Source organism: Carassius auratus, chromosome 6 (assembly GCF_003368295.1).
Source record: "Carassius auratus strain Wakin chromosome 6, ASM336829v1, whole genome shotgun sequence".
In the NCBI taxonomy this organism is placed as follows: domain Eukaryota; kingdom Metazoa; phylum Chordata; class Actinopteri; order Cypriniformes; family Cyprinidae; genus Carassius; species Carassius auratus.
The window spans coordinates 11,552,852-11,572,892 of NC_039248.1; the positions used below are offsets into that span (position 1 = coordinate 11,552,852).

Here is a 20,041-nt window from a genome sequence, read left to right on the forward strand (position 1 = left end):
GGGGTTTGATGTTGTGATCCTATGTAATCATACCTCAGTACTATCATTTTTATGTCAAACTATACTTTAAAGTAAAAAAGTGTCTTTCTACCTGATCTGGCCCATAAAAAAATGCTTTTGTTTGTATAACCTAGTGCGGGCAGATTGATTAACTCATAGAACAATAAACAGAAATAAAAAATGTATGCAAATTTTAAGCATTTAAGCACGAGATCGAAAGCCACTAGTTTGGAGTCAGTTGTGTTTAAACTTTTAACTGGTATTATATATTGTGTGAGACATCACATGTGATGCATGGCAATGTGATTTTCTTTAAAATATCAAAAATCAAATGCTAAAAAAATCACGGTGTATCATCGAATAGCCCTGTTAACCTTCCACGGTCTGACGCTTTGCAATACCTACTCTTTATGGAGAAGGTTGAAGAGGCAGTATAATTGAAGTTTAACAACTTATTGTAAATTACACTGCTTGGTTCTCTTGATCTGACAAGACAGCTGCTCCTATACTTCAGACTTCCCACCTTCTCTCTCTTAGCTTCTCATTCTAATTCACTTCTCCTCTTTACCTCACTTCAAGAACCTCAGCTTAAAACATGAAGGAGACTAGAGAATGCTATAGAGTATCTTTGCATCACCTCCCCCGTGAAGTTGAGGGAGAATTGTCAATCAAAGGAGAGCCTGTAACCATAGTTACAGCAGCAGATGGGAAGTGGCCGTTTTTTTAACGGTTACACAAAGTTTCTTGACATGCTGTCATATACCAGCATTCTCATTTGTATGCTGATAATTGATCTTTTGAAATGAAGTTGTTACATTTTCTGGGAGAACGCGGTGGTATTTCTGGCCCCCACGATGAAACGAGAACAAAGCCTTGGCGTTGTGTGAAAATGCAAATGTGTCACTAAAACTTGGAGATAAAGAGAAAGAACACAGGCTGTCTGTGACACGAACTGGATGTTTTGTCACCCAAGATGGGAACTGTAGGTGGTGAAATCTCAATTTCTTCCAGGGACAGGGGGTTAGTAATAACTGATGACATCCATCCGTACCCTTCTCTTGTTTCAACGCCATGCTATTTCATATAATTAGATGTCTTAGAAGCGATATATCAATCGATGTTTCTTTTAAAAGTTTGATCGCACTTGATGTGGTGTTGTCATTATTCCTAATTGCAAGTGTGCTTTTACACTTCACAAATGGCCCAAACAAGAATCTCAAGCAAACAAGAAACTCATTTTACTGTCAGAAACAAATGCTCGTCCCTTTTTCTTTTCATCAGCCTCTCTACGATCAAACGGAGCAGAATAGGGCACTTGGAAACTAGCAGGAAGGGGAAATCATCTTATTATTGAGCCTGAGATTTGGAAACTCTCCACTCCTATCAATTACCGGCATCTCTGAAGACCGTGCAGTATCGTTCGCTGTGGGCTACAAATATGAAATATTTATTGCGTTTTTGTCTTTTGAAAACACTCGCCGTGGGGATGGGAATGTGCCGGCATCTTTGATTTAGATACTAGATTCAAATTAGACATGAGAGCAGAAGTCCTCAAAGAAGCGATGTAGGGCTACACCCATATTATTTTGGAGCTTTGCATAGACACGCAGTCGCTTCCCGGTGTGAAGAGTCTTTGTGTGTGCAAATGACCCGCATCTCAGAGGGCATTAGGGAGATTCTGTTTTTGTTTAGGAAAATAAGAAGCATCTGTATACAAATGTGAAACAGACAAAGAAAACAAGATGTTGAACTACAAACACCATTTAGAAAGTATGTGTGAACGTACCACATGCTGGGCGATTTAACATTAGATTTCTAGCTAGTTAAAGGGATAGTACACTGTCATATTCTGTCATAAAATATCATATACCCACCTCAAATTCAGGTAATCTGAATAATGTTGTTAACTAAACAGTTTCAGTTCCCATTGACTTCCATTGTATTTTTTGTCCATACATTGGAAGTCAATGGAAACCAAATCTGTTTAGTTGCCAACCTTTTTTAAAATATCTTCTTTTGTGTTCCACCTAGGAAAGAAATTTATCCAGGTTTGGAATGACGGGAATTTATTAATTTACTACCACTTTAGGGCCACTTTTTGATGCCATCTCAATGAACCATGAATTCAAAACTGACGTTTTTTTGACATTTAATTCATGTCTATTAGTGAAATCAGTGTACTCCTAAATGGTGACAGGGAATAATGTTATACCAATTATGTTACACTCCTGTAGGAAAAAAAAAGATGATTATCTTAAACTTTATCTGTTTTATTCCAGTAAAATGGCGTCTACTGCAACATCTGCAGTTGAGATTGGTGGAAGGCGCCCTGCTTTGTTCCTGACAGGCGGTCGAGGACGTAACCCTAAATGTGCTGCTAACCCTAACCATACTGAGCCTGTAAGGCTAATCAGCCTGTCAGACACAAAGCAGGGGCACCTTGCGTATATCCCAGACTAGCAAAGCAAAAATGGTTTATCATTTGTCTTGAACTGAAGGTTGTTGGCTAAGTCACCATGAAATCCAAATTGACCCCATGTATGTTCTAATTTGGTCCCTGATGTTATTGTAAATGATTCAGCTGTGCATGTTATTTCAAAGGTAACATAGTAGTTAGTCTTCAAAATTTCTGTTTCAAATTAGTTTTGAGTTATCATCACCAATCCTTAGATTTCAACCCCTGTACACCAAGTGTCATTTAGAGACCACTTTTCATGATCTAGTCAATTACTTATGGATGAAATCATCTCACACCCTACTTTTTAAGCATCGTGTTTCACTTAAAAATATGTCCCATCACATTACAGAAGTAAAACTGGTTGTAAGCAGTCTGGCAACTGATGTGATTAATATTGGCTTAAAAAAGGATAAAGCCTTTTGATATGTCAACATGGGTAGGAAAATGTTTTTACATATTTTATGGGGTTTTAAAAATCAGGGGGAAGATGCTGCAATGGGAGGTTGTAAGAGAAGTTATTAAAATATTGTTTATTGAACCATGCAGGGACATCAGTAAAATCAGCCTGTTTGTGAAATATATAAGCAAATATTGGTTGCACTTTATTTTACAATACGTGTACGTACATGTACTTTTAGTGCACTTACAGTGTATTTATCTAAGAAAGTTCTAGTAATACAAGGTAACTACATGGGGTAGGGTTAGGTTTAGGGGTATCGTAATTACTATAATAAGTACACAGCATGTACATGAGGAACAGGACCGTAAAATAAAGTGCTACCCAAATATTTCTGATTAAAAGATAATCAGTGGTTATTAATAATGTAACTTCAGCTAGTTAGGATTCCTATCGAACATAGATCTTGGGCTGCATGATTTTGGGTGAAAATGTAATTAATTGAAATAAAAAAAAAAAAAAAAAAAAAAATATATATATATATATATATATATATATATATATATATATATATATATATATATATATATATATATATATATATATATATATATATAATACAATTGTTATTATTAATTTTGTAATATTTCAGTGTAGAATAAAAAGTAAACAGTAAAAATGATTTAAGGAAAAATCACTGAAAAAACAACACATGATGAGCTGCTTGTGTGTACAAAAAATAAATAAATAAAAATCCTGCTGTGATTTACTTAATTAAATCACAGCCTTTATGAATGGATAAGTCATAAACCTATATATCACGACTTTATCCAAGTCTCTCATAACACACATATACCCTCATGAATGAAGTGCAGATGTCATTCCATTACCACTGTTAATGATGAAAAGACAGCAATATTTCAAAGTCTGCTTTATATGTGAGTTTTTGAATTGATTTGGCAGCTTGTTTGTTTTAATAAGGCTGTTTGAAGGGTAGGAGAATCCAACGATAACTTAAATGAATTCTATCCTTCAGTAATCTCAGTAAATTCATGTAGTAATCACACTGCATGCTATAGAATATGGGGGTGCTCACTGCAAATATTAGTTTTGATTGGTGCTCTGCCATGATAAAGCTCATATTTGATGCTGTATGACTTTGTGTTCAACAAGATGGATGGTCACAAGCTGTGCCATTCTGGGCATTAATCTTGGTATGGGGGGAAAACAGGCTTCTGAATTTATCAGGACTACAGCTGGTTGCTTTTCATTTAGCAGACACTTTTTATGCAAAGCACTTTACAGTGCACTAATTGCAAGGACAATCCCTTTGGAGTTCGTGTAGTGTACTAAGTGCTTTACTCTGGAGTCTAATAATTATGGATCTTAGTAACTCAGCGCAGTTCACTGGTTCTCTTTAAGTGTGATGACACTTGGAGGATTTGTTTCAACAGCCCAGATTTGTCTGATGGCACTTGATAGTTGCAAAACAATTGGTAACACCAATTCCACCCTTCTTATTAAACTTTATTTAATTAGATTGACTGCAATGTTTCTAACCCTGAAGATATCCTGTGTCATTCTATAAAATATTCAAAAAAAAATATTTAACAAAGTGTATAAATTAATTTGCTGATGAATACAAATAACTACTCAGAAATACATTCAGTATGTTCATTCAGTGTTCAAAAACTCTCTTGACGGTATTTGTTTTTGCAAATAATTTTTTGTGTTATGTCTTTTAAATAGATGACTCTTTTTAAGAGTGGCCTAAGTATCCAAATAGTTTTTATAGCCACTTTATATTTACATTTACATTTACATTAAGTCATTTAGCAGACACTTTTATCCAAAGTGACTTACAAATGAGGACAATGGAAGAAATCAAAATCAACAAAACAGCAATGATATACAAGTGCTATAACAAGTCTCTCTTAGCCTAACACAGTACACATAGCAAGGTTTTTTAATAGAAAATAAACAGTTAGTAAATAGAGTGCAAGTCTTATATATATATAAGTAAAAATCATTCTAATATATATCGATTTGATGCTTTAAGAAGCTTTTTATTATTATTATTATTATTAATAATGTTGAAAACTGTTGTGCTTCTCGATATATTTATGTGAACTGTTTATTTGCTGAGTAAAAAAGAAAAGAAAAATAACATTGTTTGAAATGGAACTCTTTTGTAACATCATATATGTCTATTGTCACTTTTGATTAATTTAATGGGTTCCTTCTGAATAAAAGTATTAATTTATTTGACAATCGTACTGTGACAAACTTTTGAACGGTGGTGTAAATTAATAGTTTCATTTATTTTTCATTTATGCTCTTGTTTTTGAGAATAACCGAATACATCTACAAAATAAGTTTTGTTATGGCATTTAGGTCATGGAAGGTCATGATAAGAAATGTATGAGTTCGTATTGAAATCTCTGAACTGTGAACTCCTTTGTATTGTAGGTGGAAGCTAAATGGCAGCCTGCTCAACCCTAAACCCGGCTCCCATCACAGCCTCTCTGGAGGCAACCTTCGCATCAACCATCTCAATAAAGATGAGGACGCTGGGACGTACCAGTGCCTTGCTTCCAACTCCTTTGGGACTATTGTCAGCAGGGAGTCCAGCCTAACCTTTGCCTGTAAGTCACATTCTGATCTCTGATCAAACCTCAGCAGCACACATCAGGCCCAAACAAACAGGACACTGCAGACCTGACGGCACACACTGGTAGCGTGGCCCTTGTTCTCCTCGCTGATCAAAATGGAAATGATTTCCCTGTGGAGAGCCTGGTCGCTTTCTCAGTCTCTCTCGTTCTTGTTTCTCTTTCACTCTGTATCTCACATACACACAGGTTGTTCAGGGGCCAGATTCAGTCATGCAGTCATCATTTATATGGACTGATAATGAGATAAAAAAAAATGAGATTCAGTGAAACACATTCAAGCCTTGCACTCCTTGTTATGGCTGTTTTGCAAGCAACGACTGACAGCTAATTGGTTTAAGCTCCACCCTTTCCACACACCACAAGAAAAGCTTTCAAATAGTGTACTACCAAACTAATTGCATCATTTCTCCAGAGGGCACAGGACACAGTATGTGAATTTTATTTTTTATTTTTCATGATAATAAGTCAACTATAAACTTTCAATTTTTATATAATTTAGATGTATTTTAATAAAAATAAATCAGTAATAAATAATTGTAAATATGCATAAGTTAAAATATATATATATAAAATAATTTGGAATATACTATTGCCAAATGCTTGATTAAAAAATGGTTTTCATAACATTTTTTTCAAATGTAAATTAAAAAGTGAATAAAACTGGTTAAGTAAAAATATAATGAATATGTAATATAGTGCATATACTTTATTTATAAAAAATTTAAAAAATCTAGAGTTTTTTGAAGGTGACTATCAGATTAATGGACAGTTCTTTTTTTATTGTTTTATTGATTACATGAGACATTATACATTTCAGTAAGTTCTATTGTTTCTTTAGACCTTCTGGGGCCTTTCACCCGGTTGTAAGACTAGGCAAGACTAAAATGCGCTTTAAGTCGTGCCTAGAATTTATTCCCATTGCACCTTGTCGGCGTATGCTATGTCTGAGTCAAAATCTTAAGCCTAGTCAGAGGTAGGCGTAAAGTGAAAAGTCATGATTTGCTCAGACATTGTTAGCTTTTAGGATTCATGTCTGTTAGTTCATTCCTACTGCTGACGCGAACTGTAATGTTGATGGTCTTTTCGGGCAGGATAAGTGATATCAATCGCAAAGCTCGGTGTAGACCACCTGCCGACATTGAATACAAAATATCTTTACAGCATGTTATAATTATGCAGTAAAATATTACATATGAACTGGGATATTAAAAGAACCATTTGACATCTGCTTGGAAGGACAGTGTACATGCTTGGGAATATTTCATGTCTTTAATTCCATTCATTATTTGCATCGTGCCATCCAATAGTCGCAATAAGTTTTGTGCTTTGTTACTTTTAACCAGAAATATAAGATCAGCTTTCAGATTTTGCTTTCAAATATTTTCACAAAATAAAAACTATAAACATGTATTTTTTATTTTTTTTTGCCACAGAAAGATGCCAGTAAAACACAACATGACACATTAAGTTACATTTACCTCAGGAAAGACATGCATTGCTCATAAACTTGATTGTAAGCTATAAAAAATAACTTTAGAGAGAAGCATTGTATTAAATTTATTATATTTTACTTAACATTGATTAAATCTGTCATGGGAGTGTGCAAGGAGACTTCAGATATAAAAACGTGGACTTGTTAGGAAATGTTTACTCAATGAAATCATGGCACCGTGGCTTCACTTGTTATGATGTCTTGAGCAAATCCTTTCTATTTTAGTAGTTGTAGCCATTGCTGCATGAGCGTCGTCTCAGCTATATCTATAACTGCGGGAGAATGTGTCAGAGTGGATACGCATTGTCTACGCCTAGCGTAGTTCCACCTGATCGTAGCTTTGATCTGTGCAACAGGTGTAAACATTTATTGTAAAGCTGGACGTTGCAAAGCACTGATCGCAAATGACAAACAGACTTTTCTAAATGAATTCTGATTCACCACATTGCCTGAAGACGATAGAACTATATGGCAGGAACAATCCAAATTCTGTAGGGAGAACGTACACTGTCATCGTAAGACAATTGGCTGACAGATCCATCAATCGCTGGTCTCTGACCTTACTAGGCTTCAGTTGTTGTTGTGTGGTGGGGGCACGCATCTCTGACTGCTCCACATCCATCTTCTTTATTACTCTCTCCATAGCTTAATTAACTCCGCTGCATGATGGAGTGGTGCAGGTTCAAGAGAATAATTTAAAGGGCAGCTGATGTTATTAGATGGGATATTTTCTAATTTGGTATCTAATGCTGGAGAATTTGTAGGCGACCAGATTGTGCTTGTGAACACATAAAGGTGAAGTCAAGAAGTCCCATTTCCAACTTCATCGAATGTTTTAATGCTGTAAAGGAGATTAAGGAAAATGCTGAAAATTGGAGGTTTGTGGCTGCTGGTTTATATGTATAAGCTTTGAGGTCAATTATATGCGACTCCTCTTATACTCAAAGGTACATCAAAGATTTTCTCTAAAAAAGCTAAGCATTTTGCTTGACGTTTTTCATGGAAGTATACTATCCATCTCATAAAGAGTTGTGATTTACGTAATTGAATACAAAATAATATATAAATATTTATAATATTTATATTTATAAATGACTACTAGTTATGTGTTTACATTTTTCTGCCAAATATTAAAATTTGTGCTGTCAAACAATTAATTGTGATTAATCGCATCCAAAACAAATGCTTACATAATAAATGTGTATATATTGTGTATATTTATTATGTATATATAAATACAAACGTTTATATACAAATTTATATATTTTTGAAAAAATATGTTGTTACATTTATTAATATATAATATATAATATCAAATATAATAATATAAATACATAAATGTATTTTTATATTTATTTGTATATACATTTATGTATTTATGTATATAAATATTTTAAAACCATTTACTGTATGTAAGTGTATTTATATATACATAATAAATATACACAGTACACATACATATATTATGTAAACAAACATTTTGGATGTGATTAATCACGATTAATCATTTGAAAGCACTAATTAAAATATATATATATATACAGAATTGTCCATGGTTTCAGAGTATTGATAGACTAACTCAGCTACGGCATTTGCTCTTACTATTCTCTGCGAAATTCTCTGAAAAATATGTTAGAGGATTATGGGTTATATAGTTTATGATACCAAATTTGTCAATTATACACTTTTTAAAATACATTTGAAACCACACTTCTGGTTTCTAAATACAGTAAGTATAGATCATTCCTTAACCTTAAATTTTGACTTAGAGTGGTTTTGTTAATACATTAATACACTGATGTTATGATTAAAAACATGTCTATATGGGGGAAAATGGCTTTACTTTTAAAATGAGTCCCTTTGTCAGTTTTTTAAATCCTGCTTCATTAAGAAAAACATTAACACAGAAAGGAAAACAACATGAATGAAGCCATTTCATGAGATTTATTTGTCTTTTGTATAATACAATTTGCACAAGACTGGATTTAATTCATGCAGACATTTAGCAGCTTTCTGTCAGCTTGGGAAAGAATAGGTGGCTCATGAAGTAGTTTGCGTCTCTTATAATGTATTTGTCTCTAAACACCTCTGCCTTTTCTTTTCAAATAAATGACTGTTGAAAATCACTTAATGTGTGAAAATACATTTATGATTACTTTGGTGTAAGCTTGTATGTTGCCTTTGTGTGATTTCAAATGATCAAAAGTACAGGTTATAAAAGAGACTTTCTTTGGATGTGATAAAATGTTCCTTTTTTCATTCTCTCTGAATAGGACTGGATGAATTAGGCAGATATTGAAAGGGTTGTCAGTAGATGCATAGGAAATGAGAAAAATTGTCAGTGTCGATGCACCAATCCCTAAAGCAGTAATTGCATTCTGGGGAATTGCAGGATGTTTTAATTAAAATGCCACTGATAGAGAAGGCTGTGTGCTGCGTCTTAATCGTATTTCACATATGTACCATCTTCTCATTTTCATATTTGGGTCCTGAAAAAGACCTCGCTCTTAATGGGCAATAACAATTGAAGTTCTTTTTGACTTTGTAAGAAATTAAACTGCGTATCTGCAGAGTTAACAACATGTTGAACATTGTGGTGACAGGTTGAAAGAATATTTTGCAGTTCAGCTGATGTTATTTGATGGGTCAGTGAATACTGAAGACATTACATACTATATATAGTCAAGATACCAGATCTAGTTGTCAGAAGGGCTCGGAATCTCAGAAATAGTGAGGTTTGGAGTCTGATTGCACAAATGCTTTTTTTATTTCTTTCTATAGCAGTAGTTTAGAACGTCTAGTTTCGAAGAAAAAAAAAATTAGTCTTGTTTTTGTGAATGTACTATAATTTTCTTTCGAGGAAAAGCAGAAATTCACTAAATCATAGCGTCATACATTAAAGCAATGCAAACTCTATATAATGAAGTCTAAACTGGGTTCAATGTATTTATATTGAGGCAAATTGACATTTCATTGGCTGAAACAGTGGTTTGATATTTTTTGTGGTGCCTTTAACATTTTTGTTTTTATTAATCGTTTGCATTACATAATTATTATGAATTCATTAAATAGTCGACAATACATGGACAAATAATGTTGTAAAAGGTTGTAAATTAAACAGAATATGTGAATGTGTTTAAGAAGAAAATACTATTTCTTTGTATTTCAAGCTTACGTTTAAATCAGTGTTATTTGCGGGGGAGGGGGTTGTTTTGTTTGTTTGTTTTTTCTAACGTGAGATTTGCTTGCCATTTTTGTAAGTGCAAATTGTTTCTACACCTTTGTACTGCGATATTTTTTTATATGATAACTTTTAGTTCAGGTATGGTGTAGATACTGTAGTAATACTGGTGTTTTTCCCAAGAATAATTGAATTGTGTCAACATGCACCACTGCTGGTTTAAACACGTTAAATGAACTACAGATACAAATATCATTTTTCCTGACCAGTAATGGTTTAATAGCTTGAGCTTTGTAGCTCAGATTTCAAGGTATGTGTCTGTACAGAAATTGACTTTCAAAATTAAACCTACCCTGAGAAATATTCACAGGGGTACAAATGTGACAGCTAATAAAGAGGGAGAGAGGAAGAGCTGGTAATCAAGCATCTGAGGGATTTCTTTTTATTCAGTCCCAATTGACAGTGAGAAACAGCTGGAGTTCCTTTGCCAGTCTGATTTGAGGATTATATCTCCTTCCTGTGGAGGGTGGGTCGCGTGTATCACCAGTCTTTATAAAGACACGACAGCTCACTAGGACCATGATAAGTTATGCTGGCATTTACAAATCGCCCACGGTGGCGGCTCTTGATAGTCAGGTTCATTTAGATTACTCTACCTCCCATCAGATCGGTTTTACATAGCTGGAAGTTCTTCAGTGGTGTCGTTTTTCTTCATTTCGAACCGTTATGAATTGCAGAATCGGAAAAGTGCTCATGGGACATTGCGTCATGGCAGCACCATGTCTTGTTTCTCAGTCCAAAATGCATGCCTGTCATTCAGGTAAAAACACATGCTGTTAGTTATTAGAGATTAAATAAATTCCCAAAGTTTTTATAAATAAAAAAAATAGACATTCCCCATTGGAATATAGTAACAGTTTGACACTAACACCATGACTGAACTGGGAATTAAACTGCTGCTGTTTTGGGAAAATAAGAATTTCTATGGTGTATCAAGGGTATTTTGACATTTTAAAAGTTTGATTTATTTTTATTTCCAATGCAAGCTGTTTTTTGGACACAGTTTATTTATTGCTAATTATTTTTTTGTCATTTATTCTACATTTTAAATTATACTTAAATGTAAATGTCTACATCTGATTTTAAACAGTTCAAAACAATTTGGCTTCTACCTGATGTTTAGTGTAAAATTTGTGTCCTGAAGCCAAACCAGTTGACAAGCACTGATTTAGAGAATCCCTGTAAGTGTTAAATGCGTATTTACCACATTTTTATTTCATAACACTGCATTGTCTGAACTGTTTAAATGAATACCATCTGGATCCCCCCAGCCCCAAATGTTTATGAGCATGCGTGTGCGTGTATTCTTTTCAAAGTCATGCCTTCATGTGAGTGGCTGGTGCCGGATGCTTTTATGCCATGTTTCTTCAGGGGAAATAAAAAAGTGAATGGATTCAGCTGTGTATATTAAAAGAAGCATTTAAGTACCCCTCTTCCTTTCTGTCTATTTCACTTTCTTTTTGAAAAACCTCAGCTGTGTGCTATCCTGAAGGAAACAGCCTGCTGAGTACTTTAAACAACAATAGTCTCTTTGCTCTTTTCGGTGTGTGTTTATGGAGCGCGGAGCACCACTTGTAACCTTCCCAAAAATAAAAGGCAGACAAAAAAACTATATTGACATCAGGATTGGGATTGTCAGTAGCCCGATAAAGGTAAACCGGCTGCGATCAAACCTGGTGCGCCCCACTCTCACTGCGGAAGACCATATGTCCCCTCTCCAAATCACTCCGGCTTTTATCTCTATCCAAAATATACCCCAAAAGACATTCTTTTCTTTTTTTCCTGCCTCAAATTAATTCAGTACCTTAGATGTTGAATGTGTTTGTCCACTTTGTTCTTGCAGGCTCTCAATTGTATGGCTTCTGTTAGTCTTTTATCTAACATCCTGTGTTTCATTGACATGAAAGTGGCAGTCCAGCCCTTTGTTGCCTTCCCGTCATGTCTAGATCGAATCCAATAGGGTTATAATCATGAGTGCTCAAGCGCTCGCTGTTTGGTTTGCTTATTGGCCACAATCCAGGCACTACTGCCAGGATTTTCCTTGAAGTTTGGGTAATGTGTAGACTTAACTTACTGTAAATATTACTAAAGTTAAAAATTGTAGTAAAAATATATTATATTGGTGTGCACTGATGCATATTCATTCAAATAAATTGTATTGATTTAATATTCATATTCAATAAGAATAACCAATTATTTTATTCTTTTAACGGTTTATGAAGGTAGAATCTTATAAAAGCTTTTTTTTAAAACATCTTTTTTTCTTTTGTCTGTCCATCTGCCAGTGTAGTAATGACAGAAGGACTCTATTTGACTGAATTCACTGTAAAGCCCGTTTTTCACGAACAAATACTGAATACTGATTTTTTTGTAATTGCCTTCCAAAACAAAGACTAGTACATTGTGTCACATTAATATGAACAAATGATGAATAATTTGCATGCCTCATTCCCAGCCATGCCCTGACATTCATACGGGTAATTAGCCTGCAAGTATTACAAGTATTATCAGTCTGTCAATAAGCTTCATACAATTCATGACACATCTGTGACTTGAATTCATTTCAGTTGCCTTTGGAAGCTGAGCATTCGGTGGGCTTTAGGGAAAAAGGCCCAGCTGTCCTGATACATATTTTTATGTTTATTTAATTTTTTATTTTATTTTAACCACATGTAAGTTTTTTGTTTGTTTTTTTTCGCACAAAGTGGCAATTTTAAAAACACAGTAAGTTGTACCAGTTACTAAAATAAGTGTGAATTTCAACATAATTTAGTGTCATTTCTTACCCGTTCACCATCATCCGTAAAAAAAAAAAAAAAATAGCCAGCTTGGTTTCAGCAGCTCACTGATGTGGATTTTCTGTCCCAGCGAAAAAGCAATTACATAAATTACTCCTTCATTACAGATTGCTCATTGCAGAGGTGTTTGAGCCTTTACCACAAAGTCACATATTAATCTGTGAAAAATGCACAGGAATTGCTTTTCCTAATAGAAGACCAGTATTTCAAATTGTCGCTGACTCCCAGGGTTAGAAGGAAATTTATGTTTTAAGGAATAATTAGCCAAAGCCCCCTAATAGACTTGTCCTCTAGCCAACATGACACATTCAAGCTGACCTTTTAGTCATCTTCATAAACCACCGAGTGCCATAATTTTGCATTTAAATCTAGCCCCGAAGCAGAACCAATCGCTGGTCTGTGTTTATAGGGGGAAGTGAGGAAGATTTAGCATTGATTTAGCCAGTTCATCTCTGCATGAGTGCTCCAGGTGACACCACAGAACCAGGATCATTGGAGACGAGGTTAATGTGGGTTAATTCTTCTGATTTGTGCAATGTGTGCCATTAAATGTCAGCATTAGCATGTGGCTTGAGACTTATACCGACCTATATAAGAGCTCATGGTAATGATGTTGTTAGATGAGGCCAGTTGTGAGGTGTTCTTCAATGTGAGTCACTCAAGTAAAGGGGTCTCTGAACTTTGATGTACTTTTCAGCTGAGCGACTGCAGAATCCCTTTGAGGAAGATGACAGCGGGGGCTCACAAAGCTGACTTCACTCTTTCCAATTCAAAAGCGTGCTGGTCTCGCAGAATTTTTTTTTTTTTTTTTTTTTTTTTTACATCAGCATCTATATTTTTGATCCTTGAAGTGCAACAGGAATGCCATTAAAACTCTCTTCAGTGATTTAACATCAAATAATTTCAAGATTATTCCAGTCATGTTGAGAGCGGAATTTAGTGGTGGGTTTTAGGTATGGGAATTAAGCAAATTAATTCATGAAGTCTCTCAATTTCCTCTTTTTTTCAGTGCGTATGTTTTCACACTTTTTAATCCAGTGAATATTTCTCATGGTACTGTAGGTTTAGTACTGAAAGACAGTTTCTGGATAGACACATTCTTTAAAAAGACACATTTCAGCAAAGACGTGCTATTTTATTATTATAAAGTCGGGCATGTTGTCACATTACATGTGGTAAGCTGTCACACTGAGAACCTGACACTGAATAAACTATTGTAGGCTTTTCAGCTCATATTAAACATTTAAATAATTATGAAGTCATACAAAAAAGGCCCTTAGGTATTAGAAATTATATCATTTTCTCACATATGATGACCTGCTTATATATAAATGTGACAGCTTTTCTCAATCCAGTAGTCCTTAATTATGTTTGTTGTCTTAATAATTCAGGTTGTTTTTATTTGGAAAGAATTTACAAAATGGTTTGAAACCAACATATAAAAGCAGTACTAAAGAAAACTAGCATAAACTTCCCTGTGTTACAACTAACCCCAGTGTCTAGTCAGTTGCCTAGGCTTATCATCTAATTGTTCATTTTTGTTTCTGAAAAACAATAAAGGACCCTGTAACGAAGCACATTTCAAAAGTTCCCACCTGAGACTTTACAAGGCGGCCATCCATGCATTCGATCTGCCTGTACGAATTACCTTTCCCAATGATTTTAGGCAACAATTGCGCAAGGGAGAAGCAGGAAGCTGTTGTGGCTTGTTATTGTTTTCCGTCAATTGTCAAATCTAAATTAGTTTCAAAGGAAAGGAAATTCAGTTTCTGATGCGTTTTTTGGAACTGCTTTGTAATGGTTGCCAGCACGATTTGTGATGAATACAACTCAGAGGGGGCCTGATAACTGCAGGAGCCATTAAAAGCACTCATGTGTGGCTCACGCTTAGCAAAACACCACCCCAATTGGGCAAGAGCGCTCTTCTGTTTGGAGGGACCCATTGACTTTGTCCTTATCTTTACTCCAAATATGTTAAATGTTGTCAAATAAAATTGCTGGTGATTGTAGATTTGATGGTCTTTCAGTGAACTTTTAAACACAATGCAATATTTAGTAAGGAAATCCTTAAAAATAATAATAATAATCATAATATATAATTAAATGAAAAACTAGGCCTGAATGTTAAGCTTGGACCACAGCGTTTTTGCTACAGACATTATTTGATACATTGTTTTTGTCCAAAATATCTGGGAAAGTATTGAATTTCATTACATTGATAAAAAAACACTGAAACACACACACACACAAACAAAAGAGAGGTTCCGTTGGTTGGGGAAAAAAATTGTGTCAGTGGAGACATTATTGCAAAGCAGTATTACGTTGCCATAGTCTTTTCACAACATGTCCAGTGAAGTTCGCAAATTCAGTTTTATCCAAAACTGAGAAATGTGAATCTGTAATGTTTTATTAAATTGGTTGTTGTACGAATTGTGAAATGTCCCATGAGTGGCACTAAAAAGTTAATGCTCTACTGCATATTCGGAAATAACATCATAGAGACTAAACCAAACCCAAAGTGAACTTGGGATAAAAACACACTGCCATTTTACCTTGCTTCTACAAGTTTTTGAGCTTTTATCATGACTTGTGTTTCTTCGTTTCACAAGAGAAGTGGTTTACCAGGTGGGCTACTGAGCAAGTTTACTACATCAGAAAAGTCATACATGTGAAGCTGGTTATGTGATGCAAACATGTATTAGTTTACAAATCATTGACTATGGTACGTAAGTGTTTTTTAAGGAGATAAAATGCTTGAAACTAAATCTTTGTTACTTTAATGCATTTAGGAGACAATTTTATCCAAAGCAACATCAATTCAGGCAATAGTTTTTTACCAGTATGTGTGTTCCCTGGGAATTAAACCCACAACCTTTTGCACTGCTAACAAAGTGTTCTACCACTGAGCAACAGTAACACTTTGGTTTTGGAACACTTTTGGAACACTTTGGAACATATTATTTATTAATTGATAATCTGCCACTGTAATATTGTGAAAGAGAATAAACATTGCTGTTTTTTTACTGCGTTAGGTAAATTTTTTTTATATTGAAGTAGCTGTCTGGGGGACGTTAGCAAAATGTCCACAGAGTGAAATGACTTGCTTTAAAGTGCCTTTGTAACCACCTTGAATACCCTAGCAACTGAATGGCAATGCACTAAAATCCACTTTCAACACCTTAGCAACACGTACTGCAGCAAAGCATTGTGGTGGAGTATTGCATGAGAAAGAAATATCCAGTAGCACTATAACATTCAAAACACAGCAGGATGTCATGAATGTCAGTAATATGTGCTAGACATTCTCCCAGTCTCTTTGGCCCCATCTTTTTGAATTTATCTTTCATCCCGAACATTTTTTGCCCGTTTATTCTAGTCTGAGTCAGCAAGAGGCTCAAACTCTCGCAATGGGAGGTGATTTAGCCTCCAGTCCAGCTGAAGGCTATTTACCACATCGGTATAGACACTCCTCCAAGGCTTTAACTTTGTGTGGCTCACTGATTGTAGCGTAAAATAGTTTTTTAGAAATAAAATACAAATCACATTGAATTTGCTGCATATATTTTCATGAATCTACAGTCTATATTAGCATAAGTGTAATGCTTTTCTCTGTTTTCTCTTCTTTTTTTCAGATTTGGAAAACTTCAAAACCCACAAGCGGAGTTCTGTGTCTGTCCGGGAAGGACAAGGAGTTGTGCTTCTCTGCGGGCCGCCCCCTCACTCTGGAGGTCAGTACTACTTGTAGCTCGTTCATATTTCATTTACACCTCATTTTTCCAGAGGAGAGGTCTTCCAGCAGTCTCTCAGCACTCGGTTGTCCAATCTGTGGATCATATAATCCCATCAGCATCTCTCAATTCTCTGACAGCATGTGTAGGCAAGCCCAGTCACCCTCCGGAGACTGAGCTGTTTGTGTGCAAACCCACTTCCACCCTCACCTGCCTCCCTGTAGCGTCAAGCAGCATCCTTCCCTAGACCAGGCGGGTCAGAAAGCCATAAATCTTGATCGCTCTCTTCCTGAGTTACACAAAGACCCTGTAGCATCTAACATTTCATCCATGCTGGGCAGCTCCTCCCCTGTATTTCTCTGCGGAATCTCCCGACTCTACCTCCACCGTGAAATGTTCATTAACTCTGCCATCACTTTGATGGCCTCTATCAATTAATCCAGCTGCGTGTGATTTAACTGCTTATTAATGGCGCCAACAGTGTTGCTTGTTAGAAGAAGTGCTTTGTTAGCGTTTATTGCAGAATAGGTGCTTTTTCACAGTGGCCTTTTTGAAGGGCGCCATGGATCCAAAGCATTCGTACTTTTGTTATTTGAGCTAATTAACGTTGTGAAGTGGGAGTTTCCAAAAAAAAAAAAAAGAAAGAAATGATTGAACAGCATCCAAAAATACATTTATATCATATTTAAATATGCCCCATATGTTTACAGTATATGTCATTTCCCTCATACTTCTTAAATATGCTCTATATGTAGTAATTGTCTAATTATTTAAGTTTTGTTGCTAATTCAACTTAAAAATTCTAAGTGAGACCATCTTTAAATTCTGCATGGAGGAGCTTCATGATAAGTTTGATTTTAAACAATGGCACGGCACACAGGTATTACACAAACTAGAAAAAGAAAAGACTCTGATATCAAAGTGATTAGCATCAAGCTCTACAGGGTGGGTAGAGCTAACAATTTGAAGATTATATGTTAGTAAAGCCTGCATTGAGATGTTTTAGGATGAAATCAATTAATAAAAAAATCAGTAAATCAAATCAAATTGGGTGTCCAGAACTAACTGTTAGAATCTGTGCTGAAATGCAGCAGATGAGTGGGCTGTGTCACATTCAACGGGGTCTGCTTTCCAAATTTGGCAGCTACAGGAAGTGGCAAAGCAACAAAGAGATCAGATTAGACAAAGACTCTTCCAGCTAGTTACAAATGGTATAATTCATATTTTTTTCCTGACAAGCCATTTATTTAGATAATTATGGTATGTGTTAATGGTGATGTTAGTTGGGATTTTATTCACAGATGTTGATTGTTTCTTTGTCTAAGAGTTAGAAGTATGTCATTAAGTCATTCGCTAGAAAAATGTGCAGTTGTCTTGTTGAAGAAATTGAAGTGAGTCATTTTTAGCCGTTTTAAAGCGTTTCCTTGTAGTAAAATGGTTGAAGTTACTTCTCGGTTATGGATGTATCCCTCAGAGACGTCATGTCGGTAATGACCGACAAATTGGGATCTCGCCAATTCATCGGTCATTGTGTAACCGTAATATTAGTATTCCCCATTCATAGAGGCTGGTTAACAAACAACAACAGCAACAAAAAAAACTCTTAACAGTATCTGTTTTCTGCAGATACCGTATTTATTTATTTTTATTGTTTGGTCTTTGATATCCGTTCACAAATTCTCTGAAGTTTAGGAACTTCTTGTCTTTGTTGGATTTGGCAAGTGTTTTCCTGACTGTGTGGCTGCTAATTGGTTTGCCAAAGCTTCCTTGCAGCTTTCCTCATAAATTAGGCGAAAATTCATTTTGGTGTTGGAGCGTGATTTATCTTTGACTCGTGGAAGGAGGAAACATAGAGTACAGGAGTACGAGACTGTCTGAAAAGGAACTGTTATTCACTGCAAGTATAACGTGTCTGGATTTAAACAGAAGGAAGCCTTTGTATGTTAACTTTTATCATGTCCTTGTCTCTGTGGCACCGTGGAAGGAAAAGCTCTGTCAAAGGAAGCAAGACTTCCTCTGTTAACTTTAAAAAGAAAAAAATAATAACTGTAAGAGTTTGGCTGAATATTTCATGAGTATTTTGGAGGCTAGAGGTGGTAAAAAATACCAAGGTACTAAGTTGGTACTAAAATATTAATAAATGTAAAAATACCTGTCTTCCTGCATTATTAGTAGTAACAAGTAATGACTACATTTGGTGCCTTCACTTTGTCTGACTAACATTTGAACACTTTGAAAAACCATGTATCTGCTCAAGTTTATCTGATTTCTTGTTTCATAAAAAAAAAAATGTCTTTACCATTTAGAAATATGTTAAATAATTAATGTAAATTCTTATTTGGCAAATGCTTGAAGGCTGCATTCTGTTCTCTTAATTTAATTAATTAATAATATTTATTTATGTACATTGCCTTTCAAGTTCAGGATAAGTAGTATCTTTTATTTAATTAAAATAATAATTTCTGCAAGGATGCATCAAAAGTGACAGTAAAGACATTAATAATGCTTAAAAAGATTTGCTATTACAGATAAATACTCTTAATTTGAACTCTCTGTTCAAATAATTTTTTTTTTGCATGGTTTCCACAAAGATATGATGCTTACATGAATGTTTCCAACATTGATGATAATAAGAAATGTTTCTTGAGCAGCAAATCAACATTAGAATGATTTCTGAAGGATGATGTGGCACTAAACTTTGGAGTAATGGCTGCATAATATATTAAAATAGAAAACTGTTATTTTAATAATATTTTGGATTATGAATTAAACGTTTAAAACTAATAATACTATAATAGTACTTAGTTCATATAAATTGTTGTAATGGATATAAATCATTATTCAAATATGAATAAGCGTGTATTCAGTATCCTGGTATTGAAAATTGAAGTTTTGACAGCCCTATTAGAGACTATAAAAGTGCTGTACAGCTGGACTGATTCAGTGCTCACACAAATCAAAGCTGTAATAGGTCCAGAAACGCTCATAAAAAAAGCGTTTAGTCATAAATAATTAATGCTGTAGTATTTCGACATCGATACAATTCAAAGACGTGTGTCTCCAGTTCTTGTCTGCTTTGGAAAAAGTGACTTCCTGTTACAGCTGATGATGACGTTGATCATTTATGCTATCCATCTTTTTCTCCCCCAAGCATCCTCCGCAGTCAAACTTGGCATAGTCAGTGGGTGGCGCAGTAACGAATGAATATCGCAGCATAGTACTATTCATTACCTTCTGCACTCAGGGCCTGAATGA

At 35.0% G+C, this 20,041-nt stretch overlaps 1 protein-coding gene across 3 annotated transcripts in view; it reads left to right on the top strand.

Moving 5' to 3' along the window:
* LOC113096436 (contactin-4-like) overlaps positions 1–20,041 on the top strand; it is a 120,104-nt gene that overhangs the window by 35,958 nt on the left and 64,105 nt on the right. For all 3 annotated transcript variants that reach the window (XM_026261833.1, XM_026261821.1, XM_026261826.1), the window contains exons 4-5: positions 5,325–5,500; positions 16,691–16,786. In XM_026261833.1, coding sequence (XP_026117618.1) covers positions 5,325–5,500; positions 16,691–16,786 — 272 coding nt within the window. The remainder of the gene's footprint in view (positions 1–5,324; positions 5,501–16,690; positions 16,787–20,041) is intronic.